This window comes from Tachyglossus aculeatus, chromosome 27 (assembly GCF_015852505.1).
Source record: "Tachyglossus aculeatus isolate mTacAcu1 chromosome 27, mTacAcu1.pri, whole genome shotgun sequence".
Classification (NCBI taxonomy): domain Eukaryota; kingdom Metazoa; phylum Chordata; class Mammalia; order Monotremata; family Tachyglossidae; genus Tachyglossus; species Tachyglossus aculeatus.
In genome coordinates, this window is record NC_052092.1 from 4,949,521 (window position 1) to 4,973,224 (window position 23,704).

A 23,704-nucleotide genomic window follows, 5' to 3' on the forward strand; every position below is an offset into this window, starting at 1 on the left:
AAGGACCCCCCACCCATTGCCCTCTGCATTCTGTAGAGATTCCTGCTGCCCCTCCCCACAGCACCTGTATATATGTTTGTACAGATTTATTACTCTATGTATCTATTTATTTTATTTGGACGTATTTATCCTATTTATTTTATTTTGTTAAGATGTTTTGTTTCGTCTTCCCTCTCCCCCTTCCAGACCGTGAGCCCGCTGCTGTCGGGTAGGGACCGACTCTAGATGCTGCCAACTTGGGCTTCCCAAGCGCTTAGTCCAGTGCTCTGCGCGCAGTGGGCGCTCAATAAATACGACTGAATGAATGAACGAATGAATGAATGAATCAACCCCTGACAGTCACTGGAAGGGCGTGATTGATTGACATCATCGGCTACAGGCTGCCAGCTCCTAAGCATTGGGTACCGATTCTTGATGATGCTCCCTCCCTCAGTTTCCCCTCTGGTCCTCCCGCCCCCCCTCCCCAGCCTCTGCCCCCTGCAGAGCCCCCCGCCCCCCAATTGCAGTCAGAAGCCCCCCCCCCCCCTTGGCCCCCATTGGCTCCCCCCACCCCCCCGCACCCCTGCAGCTCCTGGGCCCCCAGGCCCCTCCATTGGCTGGGGGGGCTGTCAATCACAGCCGGCTGTGCTGACGTCATCCTGCAGTAGCGGGGGATGGGGTGAGAGCGAGCCAGGCAGCCGGGAGGGCGAGACGTTGCCGGGGGCCCCCCACCCCCTTCCCCTCGACGACCCCCCCACCACCATGGCTCCCCTGTTGCTGCCTCTCCTAATCCTCTCCTCTCTGCTCCCTCCCAGCTCCTGCAGCAAAGGTGAGTGGGGGGGGGGTCCCCGGGGGCCCGGCAGGTGTCAGTGGGCCTGGCCCCCTGATCGCCCCATCACCTCCCCATCCCCATCATCTCCGCATCACCTTACTTTCCAAGCGCTTAGTCCAGTGCTCTGCCCTCAGCCAGCGCTCCCTAAATCCGGTCGAGTGAATGAACGGGTCTTCCCATCCCCTGGCCATCATCCTCCTCTCCCCATCACCTGTCCATCCTCCTCCTCTCCCCTGCACCCCGGTCCCTCTTCCCTGCTGGTGACCCCCGGGGCCCTGGCCGTCATCCTCCTCTCCCCATCACCTGTCCATCCTCCTCCTCTCCCCTGCACACCGGTCCCTCTTCCCTGCTGGTGACCCCCGGGCCCTGGCCATCATCCTCCTCTCCCCATCACCTGTCCATCCTCCTCCTCTCCCCTACGCCCCGGTCCCTATTCCCTGCTGGTGACCCCCGGGCCCTGGCCGTCATCCTCCTCTCCCCATCACCTGTCCATCCTCCTCCTCTCCCCTGCGCCCCAGTCCCTATTCCCTGCTGGTGACCCCCGGGGCCCTGGCCGTCATCCTCCTCTCCCCATCACCTGTCCATCCTCCTCCTCTCCCCTGCGCCCCGGTCCCTCTTCCCTGCTGGTGACCCCCGGGCCCTGGCCGTCATCCTCCTCTCCCCATCACCTGTCCATCCTCCTCCTCTCCCCTACGCCCCGGTCCCTATTCCCTGCTGGTGACCCCCGGGCCCTGGCCGTCATCCTCCTCTCCCCATCACCTGTCCATCCTCCTCCTCTCCCCTGCGCCCCAGTCCCTATTCCCTGCTGGTGACCCCCGGGGCCCTGGCCGTCATCCTCCTCTCCCCATCACCTGTCCATCCTCCTCCTCTCCCCTGCGCCCCGGTCCCTCTTCCCTGCTGGTGACCCCCGGGCCCTGGCCGTCATCCTCCTCTCCCCATCACCTGTCCATCCTCCTCCTCTCCCCTGCGCCCCAGTCCCTATTCCCTGCTGGTGACCCCCGGGCCCTGGCCATCATCCTCCTCTCCCCATCACCTGTCCATCCTCCTCCTCTCCCCTGCGCCCCGGTCCCTCTTCCCTGCTGGTGACCCCCGGGGCCCTGGCCGTCATCCTCCTCTCCCCATCACCTGTCCATCCTCCTCCTCTCCCCTGCGCCCCGGTCCCTCTTCCCTGCTGGTGACCCCCGGGCCCCGTCCCGCTCCGGTTCAGCCTGGCTTTCTCCGGCTGGGCCATTCTGGCTCTGGGCTGAGGGGAGGGGATGGAGGGCTGGAAAGGGGGCAGAGCTGGGAATGAAGAAGGGGAGGGTCAGGGTCCCCCAGGCCTGGCTCCCCTTACTCTGACCCTCCATTTTGCCCAGCTGCTGCCGAGAACTGGGACCCCCCCCCATGCCTGCAGACCCCTGCCCCAGCCCTGCAGGCCTCCACCTGTAGACCAGGGCCCACCTACAGACCCCCAGACCCCCCCCCCGCCAAACCCGCAGCCCACCAGGCCCACCTAAAGACCCCCGGTGACCGGCTGCAGACCCCCCAGCCCCGCCCGGAGGGGGAAATCGTGCCCCCACCCCCAGCAGGAGGCTGGAGCCAGGGGTCAGAGGTTGGATCTGGGTTTCTGCAGGAGGTGTTGGAGGAGGGGTCAGGACCAGCCTTGTTTCCCCCTCCCATCTTTAGGGACTCAGGGGTCGGGCCTCCTGGGGGGGCGGGGAGGGCCCGGCCCGGTTGCAGGAGATGCTGACCAGACCCTGGCTCGCTGTGTCATCAGAGAAGTCCTTCTAGACTGTGAGCCCACTGCTGGGTAGGGACCGTCTCTATACGTTGCCAACTTGGACTTCCCAAGTGCTCAGTACTTGGGAAGCGCTCAATAAATACGATTGAATGAATGAAAGTGAAGAAGGCCCCCCCAACCGCCCAACTAATGGTCCGACCCCTCCCCAGAGCCAGCTGCTTTTAGGGAGCCCGAAGTAGGGGGAGGGATGGAGGGAGGGAAGGCACTCAGAACGGGTCCTGGGCAGTGGGGTGGGGGGCAACGATCACAGGGTGGATGTGGGTAGATGAGGATGGGGGATTAGCGAGGAGGGTAGGACTCTAATCCCTCAGGTCCCTGGTCTGGCTGTGGCCTAGCGTTCCTCCCCATCCTTGCCATCCCCCTTTTCCCCTCCCTCTGCCCTACATCTTCCAGGAGATGGGAGGAAATCAGTCCCGTCTAGTCCTTGCTGAGCCGAGCCCCCAGCCCCTTCCCGTGGGGCACGGCGGCCCGGGCCCGGGAGAGGGGTGGGATGGGGAGGCCGGGGTGGGGGACGAGGGGGCAGACCCTGGGGGTGACCTGGGGACCTTGGTCCTGGCTCCCAGCTGCCCCCTTTCTTCCTCGCCCCGGGTGGGCTCAGCCAACAAACATAAGCCTTGGATCGAAGCGGAGTACCAGGGCATCGTCATGGAGAATGACCACACGGTTTTGCTCAACCCGCCGCTCTTCGCCCTGGATAAAGATGCCCCGCTTCGTTATGCTGGTAACAGGCCATGGGCCCGGGGAGCTGGGGTGGCCGGGGGGAGACTGGGGGGCTTCGGGCATTCATTCATTCATTCAATCGTATTTATTGAGCCCTTACTGTGTGCAGAGCACTGGACTAAGAGCTTGGGAAGTGCAAGTTGGCAACGTATAGAGACGGTCCCTACCCAACAGCGGGCTCACGGCCTATGTTTGGTTTTGTCTCCCCATTTTAGACTGTGAGCCCACTGTTGGGTAGGGACCGTCTCTATGTGTTGCCAATTTGTACTTCCCAAGCGCTTAGTACAGTGCTCTGCACACAGTAAGCGCTCAATACGATTGATGATGATGATAGAAGGGTAGTGAGGGCAGTGAGGGTGACTGGAGGGGACACCCCCGATCTGGCCCCACCAAGCCTGGGCTCTGGGACTCGTCCCAAATCTGGGTTCTGGGGATCCTCCCCCTGGATCTGAACCTGGGACCATCCTCCAGGGGCTGGGAAATGGGTTTCTTTCAGACCGGGAGGGGGGCGGCCCCCTGATCCCGCCAGGTGTCCAGCAACGAAGGGGCCCAGGGGGCGAAGGGGCCCCGGGTGGTACCCCCTCCGTGCCCCCCTTCGCCCCAGGTGAGATCTGCGGGTTCCGGCTGCACGGGACCGGGGTGCCCTTTGAGGCCGTGATCCTGGACAAGGTGACCGGAGAGGGGCTGATCCGGGCCAAGGAGCCGGTGGACTGCGAAGCCCAGAAGGAGCACAGCTTCACCCTCCAGGCCTACGACTGCGGAGAGGGCCCTGACGGGGCCAACAGCAAGAAGTCCCACAAGTGAGATTGGCCCTTGACCCCTCCGTCTGGGCCCCCCCTAATTGTAGCAATAATGTTTAATAATCACGGTAGTTGTTAAGCGCTCACCGTGCGCCCGGCACCGTACTAAGGGGTAATAACAATAATAATGATGGCATTTATTAAGTGCTTACTATGTGCAAAGCACTGTCCTAAGCACTGGGGAGGTTATAAGGTGATCAGGTTGTCCCACTGGGGGCTCACAGTCTTAATCCCCATTTTACAGATGAGGCAACTGAGGCACAGAGCAGTTAAGTGACTTGCCCAAAGTCACACAGCCAAGTGGCGGAGCCGGGATTCGAACCCATGACCTCTAACTCCAAAGCCCAGGCTCCTTCCACTGAGCCACGCTGCTCAGATACAAGCTAACCATCCCCGTCCTATGTGGGGCTCCCAGTCTTCGCCCCCATTTGCCACTCATTCAGTCGTATTTATTGAGCGCTTACTGTGTGCGGAGCACTTTACCAAGCGCTTGGGAGGTCCAAGTTGGAGACCTAGAGAGGCGGTTTTCCAGATGAGGGAACTGAGGCCCTGAGAAGTGACTTGCCCAAGGTCCCACAGCAGGCAAGTGGCGGAGCTGGGATGAGAACCAGGGTCCTCTGATGCCCGAGTCCGTGCTCTAGCTGCTGGGCCGTGCCGCCCCCTCCCCAGCCTCCCGTCCCCCACCACCCCGGTCCCCGTCCCCGGGCGGAGGGGTGGTGGCGGGGTGGGGGGGCCCCCCCAGCCTGACGCGGGCCGGCCGCGCAGGGCGACGGTGCACGTGAGGGTGAACGACGTGAACGAGTTCGCGCCGGTGTTCGTGGAGCGGCTCTACCGGGCGGCGGTGACCGAGGGGAAACTCTACGACCGCATCCTGCGGGTGGAGGCCGTGGACGGGGACTGTTCCCCGCAGTACAGCCAGATCTGCTACTACGAAATCCTTACGCCCAACACCCCCTTCCTCATCGACAACGACGGTGAGGGACCCCCGCCGCCCCTTCCCCCGGGAAGACTCGGCCCCTTCCTCCTTCCCCTTTCCTCCCACTCCCTTCCGCGTCGCCCCCCTCCCAGCCCCACGCCACTTATGTTCGTCTCCTTCGTTTATTCATCCCTGCTAATGTCTGTGTCCCACCGTATCATCATCATCATCATCAATCGTATTTATTGAGCGCTTACTATGTGCAGAGCACTGTACTAAGTGCTTGGCAACATATAGAGACAGTCCCTACCCAACAGTGGGCTCACTGTAGACTGTAGGCTCGCTGCGGGCAGGGATTGTTTCTGCCGATTGTTATATCGTCCTCTCCCAAGCGCTTGGTGCGGTGCTCCGCACGCCGTCGATTGACCGGCTGCCCGCTCTGAGCCGTGCCCGCCCGCCACAGGGAACATCGAGAATACGGAGAAGCTGCAGTTCAGCGGCCAGCGGCTTTACAAGTTCACCGTGACGGCGTACGACTGCGGGAAGAAGAGAGCGGCCGACGACGCCGAGGTGGAGATCCAGGTGAAACCCACCTGCAAGCCCAGCTGGCAAGGTGAGGGCTGGCTCCTTCCCCATCCCTGGCCCCGTCCCCTTCCCTCAGATGGCTAGGTGACCCTGGTCCCGCCACTACCTTCCAACCCCGTGCCCGGGCATGGGAATAATCGGAGGCCCTGCCTCCCTTCCGGAGCCGGACGCCTGATGGAGGGAGTCCGGTTATTCCCAGAGGGCCCACCGTCAGCTGGCCACGAACCCCAGGGAGGTGTGGGTTACTCGGCCAGTTATTTATTGAGCGCTCACTGTGCGCAGAGCGCTGGACTGAGCACCTGGGAGAGGACAATACAACCGTATAACGGTCACATTCCCGGCTCACATGGAGCCAACAACGTACTCAGGGAAGCCTCTCGGAGGAGGCGGCGTCTTGGGTGCCCTTGACCTCTCACTCCTCACTTTTTGGTTGAGGGTACCCGCCGCCTCTTCCTCCCCCGTCCGGGGGGAGAGGTCCGACCCCGGGGGGCTCCGGTGGGGGGTGGGCCTGCGGCCGGGCCCCAGCTCTCCCCGGCCCCTGCAGGCTGGAGCAAGCGCGTGGAGTACGCCCCGGGCACGGGCAGCCTGGCGCTGTTCCCCGGCATCCGGCTGGAGACGTGCGACGAACCGCTGTGGAATATCCAGGCCGCGGTGGAGCTGCAGACCAGCCACGTGGCCAAGGGATGTGACCGCGACAACTACTCGGAGCAGGCCCTGCGCAAGCTCTGCGGTCAGCCCGCCCCCACCCCGCCCCCTCCCACCCGGCTACCTCCAGGGACCCCGGCGACAGCCCACCCCCAACCACCCTTCTACCCCCGGGGGCTCCGGCCTCCCTCTTTCATTCCTATCTATCGAGTGCTGACCGCGTGCAGAGCACTGGACGGAGCACCCGGGAGAGGACCATACAATAATAAACAGACACGTCCCCTGCCCGCAGCGAGCTTATCGATCAATCAATCAATCGTATTTATTGAGCGCTTACTGTGTGCAGAGCACTGTACTAAGCGCTTGGGAAGTACAAGTTGGCAACGTAAGTGACAACTTCTCTGTGCCTCAGTTCCCTCATCTGAGGCCTGTGAGCCCCCCGTGGGCCAACCTGATCACCTTGGAACCTCCCCAGCGCTTAGAACGGTGCTTTGCCCGTAGCAAGTGCTCAATAAATGCCATTATTATCATTATTATTATTATTAATTCTTCACCCCTCACCCCCTCACCCTCCCAAGAAAGGGCGGCAGGGGCCTAGGGGCGGGAGATGGGACAGATTTTATTGGGAGATGTGGATGCGGAGGACGGGTTGTAGAGGGGAGGTTGGAGGGTGTGAGCTTCGGGGGGTGAGGCGGGTCCCCTCCCCACCTTCACCACCGCTCCAGGAGGTCAAGGAGGGGGAGAGGATGAGCTTACCAACCTCTACCTGCCCCTCCTTGCCTCTCCCTCCCTGGGTGGCCCCTACTCCCATCTTCCCACCTTTCTTTCTGCCCCCCCCAACCGCCCCATCCCCAGCTCTGACGCCTCCCCCCACCCCGGGGGTCCCCCAGGCGCCGCCACGGGCGAGGTGGACCTGCTCCCGGTGCCCGGCCCCAGCGCCAACTGGACGGCGGGGCTCTCCGTGCACTACAGCCAGGACAGCAGCCTCATCTACTGGTTCAACGGCACCCAGGGGGCTCAGGTGCCCCTGGGGGGGCCGGGGGCCGGACCCTTGGAGGGCCTCAGCGACCACTTCACCCTGTCCCTGTGGATGAAGCACGCTGGGACTCCCAGCAAGGGCAAGAAGGAGGAGGAGACCATCGTGTGCAACACGGTCCAGAATGGTGAGCCCCCACGTGTGTCCGTCTGTGCGTGGCCAACTGTGCTTTTTCCCCGAAAGGTGAAGAACGAGAGGTCAAGGGTCATAGGCACCCGAGACGTCACGTCCTCCAAGAGGCCTTCCCTGAGTACGCTGTTGTGAGCGGGGAATGTATCTGTTTTACTATTATATTGTACTCTCCCGGGTGTTCAGTCCAGTGCTCGGCACACGGTGAGCGCTCAATGGGGGCTCACGTTTCTCGTGGGATTGGGGTCCAAAACATCCCCCTGACCCCTGCCATGCTCTCTCTGCCGCTCCCTCCACCTTCCTCTGCCCCTCTCCACAGAGGACGGTTTCTCTCACTACTCCCTGGCGGTGCATGGCTGCCGCCTTGCTTTCCTCTACTGGCCTCTGCTAGACAGTGCCCGTCCGGTCAAATTCCTCTGGAAACTGGAGCAGGTGAGGATACAGGCCACCTCCCCTTTTCCCCCCAGCCCCACCTCACCCTCGCCTTCCAGGGTCACGGGGGAACCGGGATCTGTGGGGATGTGCAGTGCCCACCCTGCTTGCTTATACCTACCCCACACCCCCCTTTCCAGGACGCTTCCCTTCTCCCTTCTCCCTTCTCCAGGCCGCCTTCCGGGCTTGAGGGGGAAGCAGGGCGCGGAGGCCCACTCCTGATCCAAAACGCTGGGGTCCCAGCTCCCCCACTCCCCTCACCCGCTTGTCCCCACTGCCTGCTCACTCGCAGCAAGGAACTCGTGAGGGAGTGGAAAACTATCCCTGACTAGGCCGGCGGTCCCCTGTCCTCACCTGCCCCTTTCTCCCGCCAAATTGCTTTGTCTGAGAAGCTTCTGGAGCCCATGGGTTGGTCTCTGTCTTCCTCTTTCTCGTGACGGAGGCTGTTGGGAGCAGGGAGGGAGGGGAGCAGGATGAGAAGCGGAGAGACCCGGCTAATCCACCGGTGGGCTCGGTAGACCCTGGAGAATGGAGGGTTACTCTTCTCCTCGAGTGTGAGGACTGTGAGCCCAATGTTGGGTAGGGACTGTCTCTATATGTTGCCAATTTGTACTTCTCAAGCGCTTAGTACAGTGCTCTGCACATAGTAAGCGCTCAATAAATACGATTGATGATGATGATGAGTAGCTACCTCTCCCAACTCGCTGTGAAGCTGCTTTTATTTCTTCCCTGTCCTCCCTCCTTCTCTCTCTCTCTCTCTCTCTCTCTCTGACTTCCAGCCCCCCATTTTCCCAATCCCCTGAATCGCTGGAACTCCTTCCCACCCCTCCTGGCAAAAGCACGCCAGCTCCCAAACAGCAAGTCCAGAGGAGTTTGGGCAGATCTAAGGATAAACATCCCCGTTCAGTCACTGGGGAGAGTCAGGGATGGAGAGGGGAGAGTCAAGGGAGTGGGATGGTCCATGCCGGGTCACTTGGGGAGTCAGGGATGGAGAGGGAAGAGTTGGGGGTGTGGGATGGTCCGTCCTTGACCTTAGGGGTGGCGTCCAGCACCTGGTTCCTCCAGGTGTTATGGGGCCAATTTTGAGACGGTCTTGGGCCAGTCTGGTGGGGCCGATCAGAGGCTGGGGGTTAAGGGTGGCTTAGGAGCTGTTTACCCCAGTGCCCCCGGGGCCTTGGGGGAAAGAGAGCGGGGCAAGGACCCTCCCTATGTGTCTGCCCCCCCGCAGGCCTGTGACGACGAATGGCACCACTATGCCCTGAACCTGGAGTTCCCCACGGTCACCCTCTATGTGGACGGCGTCTCCTACGACCCGGCCCTCATCCACGACAACGGCCTCATCCACCCACCCCGCCGCGAGCCCGCCCTCATGATCGGGGCCTGCTGGGCTGGTGAGCCAGCGGGGAGGGCCCCGGGGGTCACCTCGTCCATTCCCCCGCCTCCAGGCCTAGCAGAGCCCAGCCTGGGGAGATGGGAGGGATGGGGCGTGAAGGACTGCTTCGCTTTTCCAAACAAGCCTCCCTTCTTCCCTCCCCAAACTTCTCACCCCTCAGGGTCCAGTTCCAACATCTCTGAACCACCTAGACTCTGGAAGTTCTTTCTTGTAGCTCACCTACATCCCTCCCGCTGTTCCCCAAACCCCCATTCCTCCGCAGGCCAGGGCCCCCTTCTTAAGCAGGGAGGCAGGACTAAGGTTTCCACTTGCCTTGCCCTCCTCCGTGTCCTTTCCCCACCTCTTCCTCAGGAAGAGAAGGTAGTATCTATGGCAGCTGCATAAATAGCGGCGTCGCTCGGGCCCACCCCTTGGGCAGGGCTGAGGAGTGGAGCGGAGAGGTCAGAGGGTTTGAGGGGGTCTGGAAAGAACCCAGGGTTTGGGAGCAGGAGGCCCACTTTCTAATCCGCACTCTGTCCCGGGCTGCTGTGCAGTTTGCTCAACCTCTCTGGGCCCGTATTCTCCTTGGAACAAGGGAGAGGCAGATTTCCCTCCGCCTCTCGGGGCTGTCAGCTTGTCGGGGGCCAAAGCTGCGAGACCCGGGAAGGGACTGTGGTTGTCGGGATGGCGATTACCGGGAAGGGGGAGGTGGTGGTGGTGCGGGGGGCTTTCTCCTTCCCCTGGCCAGCCTCATGGCTGACCCCAGCTGGGGCTGGGGGTCCCTTTCTCACAGAGGAGAAGAGCAAGGAGAAGGAGAAAGCTGGTAACAGCAGCGCTGAATCGGGGCCAGGTACAGGGACCATCGCGGAGTGGGGGATAGCCGGCTGCCAGGTGATCTGAGGGGGGCAGGGGAGGGCCAGGTTGGCCTGGACGGGTGGAAAGAGCCTGGGCTGGGCCGGGTTCTAATCCTGCCATTGCCTCTTGCCTGCTGGGTCACCTTGGGGAAGTGGGCCTCAGTTTTCTTAGCTGAAAAATGGGGCTGAAAATTCCCGTCCTCCCTCCCTTTTGGACCGTGAGCCCCATGTGGGCCAGGGACTGTGTCCGATCTCCTTATCTTGTATCTATCCTGGCATTTAGTACGGTGCTCGGCGCACAGTAAGCGCTTAACCGATGCCTCAGCTATTATTGTGAATAATTGCACGGGTACCCGCTGGAAGGGTGGGGAAAGGGATATTTTCTCGGCCGTTCTCTCCGTCTGTCCCCGCTTCCCCCTGCATTTCATGTCATTCTTCTCTCCCCTTCCTGCGGCTCCTGTCTCTCTTCTGCCTCGGCCTATCTCTCTCTCCGTTCGCTCCCCCTCCGCCGTCTTTACCCGCCGGCCGATCTTTTCCTCCTCATCGAATTGGTGATGGAATGGCTCCGTCCCCCCCGGCCCCCCGGTCTCCGCCCCCTCCCCGCCCCCAGGCACCCCCCCGGCCCCGCCGATCCACCGGCACTTCCACGGCTACCTGGCCGGCTTCACGGTGCGGCCGGGCCGGCTGGACAGCCGGGAGGTCATGGAGTGTCTGTACGCCTGCCGCGAGGGCTTGGACTACCGGGACTTCGAGAGCCTCGGCAAGGGCATGAAGGTGTGAGCCCGGGCCCCCTCCCCAGAACCCGCTCCCTCCACCACCACCACCACGGCCCGGGATGGGACTCCATCCCGGCCTTGCCCGGACCGATGCCCCCAGCCCCAAACCGGGACGGCAGCCCACCCCCTCGCCCCGCCTGTGGCCCGCCCCCATCTCAGCCCGGGCCCTTCCTCGCCCCAGGTCCACGTGAACCCCTCGCAGTCCCTCCTCACCCTGGAGGGCGACGACGTGGAAACCTTCAACCACGCCCTGCAGCACGTGGCCTATATGAACTCCCTCCGCTTCGCCACCCCTGGCATCCGCCCCCTGCGCTTGTCCACCGCCGTCAAGTGAGCGGGGCCGGGGTTGAAAGGGGAAGGGGGGCCTCAGTGGCCGGGGACCGGGAGTGGGGTTCGCCGCACAGGTGCCGGGAGAGGAGATATTGGGAACCCCTGCCCCTGGGGCTCGGGGCAGAGGTGTAAGCTCAGAGCCTGGTCCTCCATGGCGGTGGGGGACGGGGAGAGGCCGAGAGGCCCCTGGGACTCTTCCTTTGGAGGTCGGAACATGAGCTGAGCTCTCAGATCGTACCCACATTCAGCCGGGGCCTCCGGCCCGGTTGGGATGGACCGGGCCGGGGCTCCCGGCGTGGAAGGGATGGTCCCGGGAGGGAGCCGAGCTGGGCTGGAGGGGCGCGGCGTTGGAGGGGCTGAGCGACGCCCTCCCGCCACCCGTCCCCGACACAGGTGCTTCAGCGAAGAGTCCTGCGTCTCCATCCCGGACGTGGAGGGCTACGTGGTGGTCCTGTGGCCCGACGCCCCCCAGATCCTGCTGAGCGGCCCCACCCACCTGGCCCGCCCCGTCTCTGATTTCGAAGGTCCCCAGGGGGTCTCCCTGTTCCCCGAACTCCAGATCGCCTGCTCCATCTCCCACCAGGTGGAGGCCAAGAAGGACGAGAGCTGGCACGGGACGGGTGAGGGCCCTCCCCGCCCGCCCGCCCGCCCGCGGGATACGAGGTCGGCGGGAAGCGGGCGCGGAATGGAGGGGAAGTAGGGGCAGTGGAATCAGGAAGTGACCGCACTCGGATGTAGTGGTGTCGTCACTGGGGAAACCGAGGCACTTGTAGCCCACCGAGGATGGTGGGGGCGTGCCTGTGAGGGGACGGAACCTCCTAGCAAAGGTGACCGTGTTTTTATAATAATAATAACGATGGCATTTATTAAGCGCTTACTATGTGCCCGGCATTGTTCTAAGTGCTGGGGAGGTTACAGAGTGATCAGGTTGTCCCACGTGGGGCTCACGGTCTTAATCCTCATTTTACAGATGAGGGAACTGAGGCCCGGAGAAGTGAAGTGGCTTGCCCAAAGTCACACAGCTGACAATTGGCCGAGCCGGGATTTGAACCCATGACCTCCGGCTCCAAAGCCCGGGCTCTTCCCACTGAGCCCCGCTTCTTTTTGGAGCTCAAAAGGGGGTGGTGGGGGTGGGATAGGGAGTGCAGAAAAGAGGGAAAGGAAGACATGGGTAGACACAAGAGACGGCTTCAGAGACTTCCTTACTGGACTACCTCATCAATCAGTGATATTTATTGAACGCCTACTATGTTCAGAGCACATATTCTAGAGAAGCAGCGTGGCTCAATGTTAAGAGCCCGGGCTTTGGAGTCAGCGGTCAAGGGTTCAAATCCCGGCTCCGCCAATTGTCAGCTGTGTGCCTTTGGGCAAGTCACTTAACTTCTCTGGGCCTCAGTTACCTCATCTGTAAAATGGGGATTCAGACGGTGAGCCCCCCGTGGGACAACCTATCACCTTGCAACTTTCCCAGCGCTTAGAACAGTGCTTTGCACATAGTGAGGGCTTAATAAATGCCATTATTATTATTATTATATTCTAAGCGCTTGGGAGAGTACAGTTCGACAGAGTTAGTAGACACGTACGTTGCTCGCGATCTCTGAGTTTGCGTAGGTGCGCTTCGCAGCTTAAGTGCGTTGTGAGCAACGTACGTGTCTACTAACTCTGTCCAATTGTACTCTCCCAAGCGCTTTGAATATAATAATAATAATAATGGCATTTATTAAGCACTTACTAACGCACAGACACTCGGTGATGAGAGATGAGGAGGAAAGGATACACAAAGACACACTCACACAAGCGCTTAGTATAAGTGCTCTGAACAGGGTAAGCGCTCAGTAAATACGATTGAATGACTGAATGAACACACACTGACACAGAGGGACCCCCTCACCCACGTAGAGACACCCAGAGACCAGAGACAGAAGAGAGCTGAGGAGAAAATGATACAAGAACGCCCACCCACGCAGTTGTGTGGGCCCACTCGCTTATATACACACCCCCAGAGAGACACACAGGCACCCCCCAAGACACTTTCACCTACACAAAGAGACACTCTAAGACCCAGAGACAGAGAGAAACGGTGGAGAGGAAGAGGAAAGGATAAATGAACACAACACAGGTGCGTGCTTACACTCAGGTTCATTCATTCAATCGTATTTATTGAGTGCTAAGCGCTTGGGAAGTCCAAGTTGGCAACATATAGAGATGGTCCCTACCCAACAGCGGGCTCACAGTCTAGGAGGGGGAGACAGACAACAAAACAAAACAAGTGGACAGGTGTCAAGTCGTCAGAACAAGTAGAAGTAAAGCTAAATTCATTCATTCAATCGATTGTATTTCTGGAGCGCACACTGTGTGCAGAGCACTGTACTGAGCGCTTGAGAAGTACAAGTTGGCAACATAGAGAGACGGTCCCTACCCAACGGCGGGCTCACCGTCTAGAAGGGGGAGACAGACAACAAGACCAAACATGTTAACAAAATAAAATAAACAGAATAAATATGTGCAAGTAAAATAGAGTAATAACAAAATAATGTGTACCTTTGCAAATGGACAGACGTGCATACAGATCTGTAAAATGGGGATTGAGAGCATGAGCCCCGCGTGTCCAACCTGATGAGCTTGGATCTCCCCAAGCGCTTAGGACAGTGCTTGGCACTTAGTAAGCGCCTGCTAAATACCATAGAACACACACACACAGTCCATCCGATGATGATGTCGTCGCGGCGGCCAGGACGGGAGCTGAGCGTCCCTTCCCCACAGCACCTGTATATATGTATATATGTTTGTACATATTTATTACTCTATTTATTTATTTTACTTGTACATATCTATTCTATTTATTTTATTTTGTTAGTATGTTTGGTTTTGTTCTCCGTCTCCCCCTTTTAGACTGTGAGCCCACTGTTGGGTAGGGACTGTCTCTAGATGTTGCCAATTTGTACTTCCCATGCGCTTAGTCCAGTGCTCTGCGCATAGTAAGCGCTCAATAAATACGATTGATGATGATGATGATGATGACGATGAGCGCCCTCCCTCCCTCCCGCAGTGACGGACACGCGAATGTCCGACGAGATCGTCCACAACCTGGACGGCTGCGAGATCTCCCTGGTGGGGGACGACCTGGACCCGGAGCGGGAGAGCCTGACCCTGGACGCGGCGGCGGCCCTGACGCAGCGCGGGCTGGAGGTGACCAACACTTCCGCCTTCCTCACCATTTCGGGTGAGTCCGGGGACCCCCCTGGGGACCCAGGAGGAAGGGTCGCTCCCTCCCGCCGCCGGGCACTCGGTAGGCATCATCAATCATCATCAATCATATTTATTGAGCGCTTACTATGTGCAGAGCACTGGACTAAGCGCTTGGGAAGTACAAATTGGCAACATCTAGAGACAGTCCCTACCCAACAGTGGGCTCACAGTCTAAAAGGGGGAGACAGAGAACAAAACCAAACATACTAACAAAATAAATAGAATAGATATGTACAAATAAAATAGAGTAAAAAATATGTACAAACATATATACAGGTGCTGTGGGGAAGGGAAGGAGGTAAGATGGGGGGATGGAGAGGGGGACGAGGGGGAGAGGAAGGAAGGGGCTCAGTCTGGGAAGGCTTCCTGGAGGAGGTGAGCTCTCAGCAGGGCCTTGAAGGGAGGAAGAGAGCTAGCTTGGCGGATGGGCAGAGGGATTGGGGGCATTCCAGGCCCGGGGGAGGACGTGGGCCGGGGGTCGATGGGGGGACAGGCCAGAGCGAGGTACGGTGAGGAGATCAGCGGCGGAGGAGCGGAGGGTGCGTGCTGGGATGGACAAGGAGAGAAGGGAGGTGAGGTAGGAGGGGGCGAGGTGATGGATGGACAGCCTTGAAGCCCAGGGTGAGGAGTTTCTGCCTGATGCGCAGATTGATTGGTAGTGGTCGGGCCTCCCGGGAGCCCGTCGGAAGAGAGCCGGGGTGACGTTGACGCCCGCCCCCCAACCCTCCCGGACCTCCCCGTGTCCCCAGGGGTGGAGAGCATCACGGTGTATGAAGACACCTTACGACGGGTCCGGTACCGACTGCAGCCCGGCGCGGCCCTCTACGAGCGGAAGTTCCGCCTGTCCTGCTCGGAGATGAACGGCCGCTACTCCAGCAACGAGTTCCTCGTGGAGGTTCGGCCCCGCCCCTCGTTTCCCCCCCGTCCCACCAGCTGACACCCCTCTTTTCGAGGGTATCTGTGAAGCCCTCACCGGGGGCCAGGCGCCGTACCCCCCAACGCCGAGGGGTCGATACAAGATAATCGGGTTGGCCGCAATCCCTGCCCCGCGTGGGTTTTGCGGACGAGGGAACTGAGGCCCAGAGAGGTGAAGCGACTTACCCCGGGTCACGCAGCAGACGAGCGGCGGAACCGGGATTCGAATCCAGGTCTTCCGACTCCCGGGCTAGGCTCTCTCCACTTGGCCACCCTGCCTCTCTCCCCTCCCCCAGGCCCGGGCTAGGCTGGCCGTTGGAGTCAGGGGTGGGGCTGGGGGGGTCCTGGATGGGCACGGGGGCGAGGCTGGGGGTTGTGAGGGAGTGGGTGAGCTTGGGGTCGCTTCACTTCTCTGGTCCAACTGTGTTGCCAACTTGTACTTCCCAAGCGCTTAATACAGTGCTCTGCACCCCGTAAGCGCTCAATAAATGCGATTGATTGATTGATTGGTCCTCAGTTACCTCAACTGTAAAATGGGGATGAATCAATCAATCAATCAATCAATCATATTTATTGAGAGCTTACTGTGTGCAGGGCACTGTACTAAGCGCTTGGGAAGTACAAGTTGGCAACATATAGAGATAGTCCCTACTCAACAGTGGGCTCACAGTCTAGAAGGGGGAGACAGAGAACAGCACCAAACATATTAACAAAATAAAATAAATAGAATAGATGTGTACAAGTAAAATAAATAAATAGAGTAATAAATATGTACAAACATATATACATATATACAGGTGCTGTGGGGAAGGGAAGGAGGTAAGACGGTGGGGATGGAGAGGGGGACGAGGGGGAGAGGAAGGAGGGGGCTCAGTCTGGGAAGCCCTCCTGGAGGAGGTGAGCTCTCAGGCTCAGGGGGATGAAGACTGTGAGCCCCATGTGGGACCACCTGATGACCTTGTATCTAGTCCAGTGTTTAGGACAGTGCTTGGCACGTTGTAAGTGCTTAACAAATGCCATCATTATAATGATTATTCTGTGCGTGTGGCGGGGGCTGGGGGTCGGGGGGAGACCTTGACCTTTAACCCTTGACCCCTTTTCCCTCCAGGTGAATTTCTTGCACAGCGAGGACCGGCCCGCCCACCCCAGCCACATGCTCGGCTCCCAGCAGTTCCTGCACCACGGCCAACCGCCGCCCCCCGAGTTGGCGGGCCACAACCTGGCCAGCCCTCACCGCAACTCCAGTATGTACGACCGAGGGGCGGGCGGGTCCGGCTGGCTGGGGACCCCCCCGCTGTCCCATCCTCAGCCTGTGCCTCGGTTGGACCCGGCCCCCTGTCCAGCAAGAGCATGAAGGGTAGAAGTCAGCACCCAGGTCTCTTCCCTTGCCCCCCTGGGCAGAGCCCGGGGCTGGGCCGATCTCCTAATCCCTGCCTTGGGTGTCTGGGGTGGACAGGAGGGTGGGAGTGAGACCCCCCAATTGGGGAAGCAGCCCGGCCTAGTGGGTAGAGCCCGGACCTGGGTTCTAATTCCGGCCCTGCCACTGGTCTGCCGTGTGCCCTGGGGCAAGTCCCTCGGCTTCTTCGGGCCTCAGTGGCCTCATCTGGAGAATGGGGATTAAGACTGTGAATCCCCATGTGGGGCAGGGGCTGGGTCCAACCTAATTAACTTGTATTTACCTCAGTACGGTGCCCGGCGCATAGAAAGTGCTTAACAAAATACCATTAAAAAGCGTCTAGGGCAGTGGGTAGGGACCGCTCAGTTGAGGAGTGTCAGGGGGCAGGGGAGTGGGGCAACGTCCGGAGGTAGCAGAGGAATTTTTGAGTAATAATAATTGTGCTATTAGTTAAAGCGCTTACTACGTGTCAAGCACCGTATTAAGCGCCGGGGTAGATGCACATTAACCACATCAGAAACATGCTTTGCCCCAGCTGGGGCTCACCGTCTTAGTAGGAAGGAAAACAGGTATTAAATCCCCAGTTTCAGATGAAGAAACAGGCATGGAGAGGTTAGGTGACTTGCCTTAAACCACACAGCGGGAGAGCGGTGGAGCCGGGATTAAAACCCAAGTCCTGACCCCCACGCCCCGGGCTCTGTGAACAGAAGAAGCGGCATGGCCTGGTGGAAAGAGCCTGGGAATCAGGGAATTTGGGTTCTAAGACCAGTTCTGCCACTTGCCAATTGTTTCACCTTGGGCAAGTTCCTACACTTCTCTGGGCCCCGGTTTCCTCATCAGTAAAACAGGGAATCTTTAACCTGTTGGCCCTCCCGCCTAGACAGCCCGATCCGTGTGGGGTAGAATCGGTATCTGACCTGATTTTCTTGTGTGCAACTCCGAGCTCAGCCTACTACTTGGCATCTAGTAAGCTCTTGACAAATATCAGTCTTCGTTATTATTATTAGAGGGGTAACTGGAATGTTTTTGAAGGCAGAAGGGAAGGGACAGTTGGAGGAGAGAGGGAGGGGTCCGGAGATTTTAGGAGGGGGTGTCTGGGGCTCCGGTTTAGTGGGTGGAATCAGAGAGAGGCATTCAGAGCTTTTTTTTTTTTCAATTGTATTCGTTAAGCACTTACTGTGTGCCAGGTGCTGTTCTAAGCGCTGGGGTAGCGACAGAGTAATCAGGTTGGACACAGTCCCCATCCCCATTTTACAGATGAAATAACTGAGGCACAGAGAAGTGAAGTGACTCGCCCTAGGTCACACAGCGGACAAGTGGCAGAACCTGGATTTGAACCCAGGTCCTTCCGATTCCCAGGCCCTGGCTCTACCCTCTAGGCCACACTGTTTCCCTAATGCTTCAGGCATTGCTGAGGGGGGGGGACTAAGTTCAGAGCAGGTAGCAACGCCCCCTCCCCAGCTTGGGGTCCGGACCCTCTCCCCCTCACCACCCCCTAGCTCGGAGATGGACCCCTGATCCCCCAATCCTCCCGGTCCCTGGGCCTGCCAGCCTCTGTCCACACCACCGATTCATCCTATCAGTCAGTGGTGTTTATTGAGTGCTTACTGTGTGCAGAACACTGGACTAAGCGCCTGGGAGAGTCCAGTAGTGGTAGAACAGACCCCTGCCTCAGCCCCCCAGCCCTGGCTCTGCCCTTGGTTGGACCAGACAGATCCCGGGCAGGGGCTGCCAGCCGGGTCAGAGGCCTAGCCTGGCCTGGTGTCATCGGCGATGGTGGAGGTGGGGCTGTGGGTGTACGCGGGGGGCAGAGGTGTGGCCCCTATCCGCCCATCTTCCACTCCGGCTGTGGAGGCCGCGATTAGAAGGCCGGTGGGCACGGGGCCAGCTGGGCACCTGCGGGTTTGGGGCTCGTGGTGGTGGTCATCGGGTCCGGGTTGGTGGCTGGGCTTGGGGACTCTGGGCACACAAGGGCTCGGAGAGGGGCCCTGGGCACTTGAGTGGACTGGGCTTGGGGTCTCTGGGTAGTAACAATAATAATAACAATAATAATAATAATGGCATTTACTAAGCGCTATGTGCCAAGCACTGTTCTAAGCGCTGGGGAGGTTACAAGGTGATCAGGTTGTCCCAAGGGGGCTCACAGTCTTAAGCCCCATTTTCCAGATGAGGCCCAGAGAAGTTAAGTGGCTTGCCCAAAGTCACACAGCTGACAAGTGGCAGAGCGGGGATTTGAACCCGTGACCTCTGACTCCAAAGCCCGTGCTCTTTCCATTGAGCCACGCTGCGTGTGGGTCGGACTTGGGGTCTCTGGGGCCACGTGTGGGTTGGACCTGGGGTGTCTGGGGACACGCCCGGACTGGGCCTGGGGTCTCTAGGTGCGCGTACAGACTGGGGGTGGGTCGCCGGGCACACGCTTGGGCTGGGCTTAGGATCTCTGGGTGCACAAGGGGCTGGACTTGGGGTCTCTGGGTGCACAAGAGAGTTGGGCTTGGTGCACAAGTGGACTTTGGTGGGTCTCTGGGCTGGGCCTACAGCAGCAGGGAATGCAGAAGGATGCGTCCTCGTCACACTGGCAAGGGTGGCAGGCGGTGCCCCCGGGAGCGGCCGTAGCCCCGGGCTGGGATGTGGGCATGGGATGGCCGGTCCTGGGCCCTGAACGTCTGGTTCGGCCTGGGGTTTCCGATGAGCAGGCTGGCTTGTTGTGGCCGTGGTGGGCCTGCATAAGCAGCGTGGCTCAGTGGAAAGAGCCCGGGCTTTGGAGTCATCATCAATCATATTTATTGAGCGCTGTGTGCAGAGCACTGTACTAAGCGCTTGAGTCAGAGCTCATAGGTTCAAATCCCGGCTCCGCCAACTGTCAGCTGTGTGACTTTGGGCAAGTCACTAAACTTCTCTGGGCCTCAGTTACCTCATCTGTAAAATGGGGATTAAGATTGTGAGCCCCTCATGGGACAACATGATCACCTTGTATCCTCCCCAGTGCTTAGAACAGGGCTTTGCACTGAGTAAGCACTTGACAAATACCAAAATTTTTATTATAAGGGCCACGGGGGTAAAGATTTGGGCCCTCGACGTCCACGTGGCCCACGTGCCCCTGCGGGGGGCGAAGGCCTGCAGGCCCGACGGGGGGGGGGGGGGGGGGGCACGGCGCATGCGCGGGCGCGGCGCCCCCAGCGGCCGCCGGCGGCACGGCAGGCCCCGGGCTGGTTGCCGCGCAGGCGCACGGCCGGCCTTCCTGCAGCTCTGCGTGCGCGCGCGCGCACGTCGGCGTCGCCGTCGTCTGCTCGCGGGAGCGCGCGGCCTCCTCGGGCTGTCAGGCGCTCCTCACGTGAACCATTCATTCATTCAGTCGTACTTATTGAGCGCCTACTGTGTGCTGAGCACTGTCCTAAGCGCTTGGGAAGTACAACGTGGCAACATATAGAGACGGTCCCCACCCAACAGCGGGCTCGCAGTCTAGAAGGTTACAATTACAGCCATCATTTTTAAAGCCCTTAAACTACTACTACTAATAGTAATGATGGCATTTGTTAAGCGCTTACTATGTGCAAAGCACTGTTCTAAGCGCTGGGGGGATACAAGGTGATCAGGTTGTCCCACGGGGGGCTCACAGTCTTCATCCCCATTTTACAGATGAGGGAACTGAGGCCCAGAGAAGTTAAGTGACTTGCCCAAAGTCACACAGCTGACAGTTGGCAGAGCCGGGATCCGAACCCACGACCTCTGACTCCAAAGCCCGGGCTCTTTCCACTGGGCCACGCTGCTTCTCTAATAATAATAATGATGGCACTTGTTAAGCGCTTACTATGTGCAAAGCACTGTTCTAAGTGCTGGGGGATACAAGGTAATCAGGTTGTCCCACATGGGGCTCACAGTCTTAATCCCCATTTTACAGATGAGGTAACTGAGGCACAGAGAAGTTGAGAGACTTGTCCTAAGTCACACAGCTGACAAGTGGTGGAGTTGGGATTTGAACCCATGACCTCTGACTTCAAGGCCTGTGCTCTTTCCACTGAGCCATGCTGCTTCTCAACTATTCAATTACTACTACTGATAATGGCATTTGTTAAGCGCTTACTATGTGCCAAGCAATGTTCTAAGCGCTGGGGTGGATACTTCATCCCGTTGTCCGGGGGGGGGGCTCACAGCCTTCACCCCCATTTTCCAGATGAGGGAACTGAGGCCCAGAGAAGTGAAGCGACTTGCCCAAAGCCACCCAGCTGACAAGCGGCGGAGCCAGGATTAGAACCCACGACCGCTCTTGCCACTGAGCCACGCTGCTTCTCAATAATAATAATGATAATGATGGTATTTGTTAAGTGCTTACTATGTGCCAAGCACTGTACTAAGCGCTGGGGTGGATACAAGCCAATTGGATTGGCCAAAGTCCCAAGCAGTGTGGCTCAGTGGAAAGAACCCAGGTTTGGGAGTCAGAGGTCATGGGTTCTAATTCCGGCTCCGCCACATGTCTACTTTGAAGTCACTTCACTTCTCTGAGCCTCAGTTACCTCATCTGGAAAACGGGGATTAAAACTGTGAGCCCCACATGGGACAACCTGATCACCTTGTATCCCCCCCAACGCTTAGAACAGTGCTTGGCACATAGTAAGCGCTTAACAGACGCCATCATTATTATGTGGGGCTCACAGTCTCAAGCCCCATTTTACAGATGAGGTCACTGAGGCACAGAGAAGCGACTGGCCCGAGGTCAATCAATCAATCGTATTTATTGAGCGCTTACTGTGTGCAAAGCACTGTACTAAGCGCTTGGGAAGTACAAGTTGGCAACATATACAGTCCCTACCCAACAGTGGGCTCACATTCTAAAAGGGGGAGACAGAGAACAAAACCGAACATACTAACAAAATAAAATAAATAGAATAGATATGAGAGGACAAGCGGCAGAGGCGGGATTAGAACCCATGATCTCTTACTCCCAGGCCCGAACTCTGGCCACTGGGCCATGCTGCTTCTGCACCACACGCTGGAGTCGATACCAATTCTGGAGAAAATATATCCACAAAGTCGCTATGAATCGGAAATGACTCGAGGGTCACACACACAATGGGTCTGGAGCGTTTGGGGGTGGGACGAGGTCAGGGGACCCCTGAAGAAACGCCCCGTGTCCAGGCCTTTGAACAGTCTTCCTTATGATGTCGTCAATTTTGCCGATGACGTTATATGAGAAGCGGCGTGGCTCAGTGGAAAGAGCCCGGGCTTTGGAGTCAGAGGTCAGGGGTTCGAATCCCAGCTCCGCCGATGGTCAGCTGTGTGACTTTGGGCAAGTCACTTCTCTGTGCCTCCGTTCCCTCATCTGTAAAATGGGGATGAAGACTGTGAGCCCCCCGTGGGGCAACCGGATCACCTTGTAACCTCCCCAGCGCTTAGAACAGTGCTTGGCACATAGTAAGCGCTTAATAAATCCCATCATTATTATATGGGGGTGGGAGGGGCTGACCCTTTTCCCGCAGGGCCTTCGCTCCATCCTCCTTTAGCTCTCAGACTGGTAGGCCGTGAGGCCTCCCGTCCTCCACTTTCCAGCTTCCGCTCCTGGTCCCCCCTCGCCCACCCGCCCCCCAACTCCAGCCTCCTCCCACCCACCCGTGTCCCAGCTGGTTACCTCTTCACCCGCGTCCCCCCGTCCACATGCCCTCCGGTCACCCCCTTCTCCCACTTCCCTCCCCACCGCCGCAGTGGTCCCGAGCGCGGCGACGCTCATCATCGTCGTGTGCGTGGGCTTCCTGGTGCTCATGGTGGTCCTGGGCCTCGTGCGCATCCATTCCCTGCACCGGCGCGTGGCGGGCCCGGGGGGGAACCCCTCCGGAGCCCCCGCGGACTCCAAGGATTCGGACCTCTTCTGGGACGACTCGGCCTTGACCATCATCGTCAACCCCATGGAGGTGAGGGCCGGGGGTCGGGACCCTGGACGTGGGTCAGGGGTCAGAGGGCAGGACCCCAGCATGGGGGGGGGAAGAAGGGGAACAGGTGCCAGAGGAATGGTGGGGGGATTAGCCCTTCAAGGCCCCTTTCCACCCTATCCAGTCGTACCAGAGCCGGCAGGCGGCGGCGGTCGGGGGGGCGGGCCCGCAGGAGGAGGACCCCGACAGCAGCGACTCGGAGGGGGCCGACTCCCCCAGCAGCGACGAGAGGCGCAGCGTGGAGACCCCCGCTCGGCGCTACTGAGTCACGGCCCAGGCCAGAGATAGAGAGAGACATTCCTGCGGATGAGGAGACCCCGGAGAGAGCTGCCAAGAAGAGAGGGTTGGCGGAGAGAGACCCTGGAGAAGCCCCCCCACCAGAGAGCTGCTGACTAGAGCCCCTTTCCTCTGCCTCCTTTGTCCATTCCCAGCTATTCCCCTCTCCCCCCGGGTCCCTCACCCCCAATTTCCTTGCAGGACCCTGGGATCGGGAGAGTGGAGGTGGTCTCCCCCTGCCTCCTCTCCAGGACCCCCACTCCTGCCTGTGTCCTCACCCACCTCTCGCCAAGTGTGGGGGGGAATTGTGGGGGTGGGAGGTTCCCCCACTTCCCGCCCCCTCCCCATTGCAGCAGGGGCCCACCCATCCCAGCCTCCTCTAGTGCATTGGTCCCCGGCCCCCCGTGCCCCTTCTTTTTCCCCTCCCCAGGGGCTCCTGCAGCCCCCAGCCCCCTCCCCTCCCGCAGTCTGCCCAGGAGGGGTCAGGGGGAGGGACGGGGCGTGCTATATATAATGTATATTTTTTCAATGTCGTCGTGAGCGCACTGCTCCGTGTCCCTGTGCACAGCTCACAGCCTGTGTGTCGCGTGTGGATTTGTCGTGTCCTGGGGGAAGGCCGGGTCGGGGTGGCGGGGTTTTCAAATAAAATGAGGGGAAAAGACACCCCCCGCCATGTGTGCCCTCTTCCTTGCCGAATGGGAAGGGTTCACCCTCGGGGTTCTGGCGTTGCCCCCTCCTCCAAACCACGTACCCACTTAGAG

The 23,704-nt window shown here is 59.4% G+C and overlaps 1 protein-coding gene across 1 annotated transcript; it reads left to right on the forward strand.

Moving 5' to 3' along the window:
* The first annotated feature begins 720 nt into the window (after positions 1–720).
* CLSTN3 (calsyntenin 3) lies at positions 721–23,617 on the forward strand. Its single transcript, XM_038767941.1, has 18 exons — positions 721–808; positions 3,190–3,312; positions 3,916–4,111; positions 4,877–5,085; positions 5,491–5,640; positions 6,157–6,342; positions 7,148–7,420; positions 7,742–7,854; positions 9,083–9,245; positions 10,020–10,076; positions 10,691–10,854; positions 11,038–11,186; positions 11,580–11,806; positions 14,236–14,409; positions 15,185–15,330; positions 16,459–16,594; positions 22,444–22,649; positions 22,792–23,617. Exons 1-18 carry the CDS (start codon positions 742–744, stop codon positions 22,930–22,932), a joined length of 2,880 nt encoding a protein of 959 aa, XP_038623869.1. The 5' UTR covers positions 721–741; the 3' UTR covers positions 22,933–23,617.
* Positions 23,618–23,704: the final 87 nt, after the last annotated feature.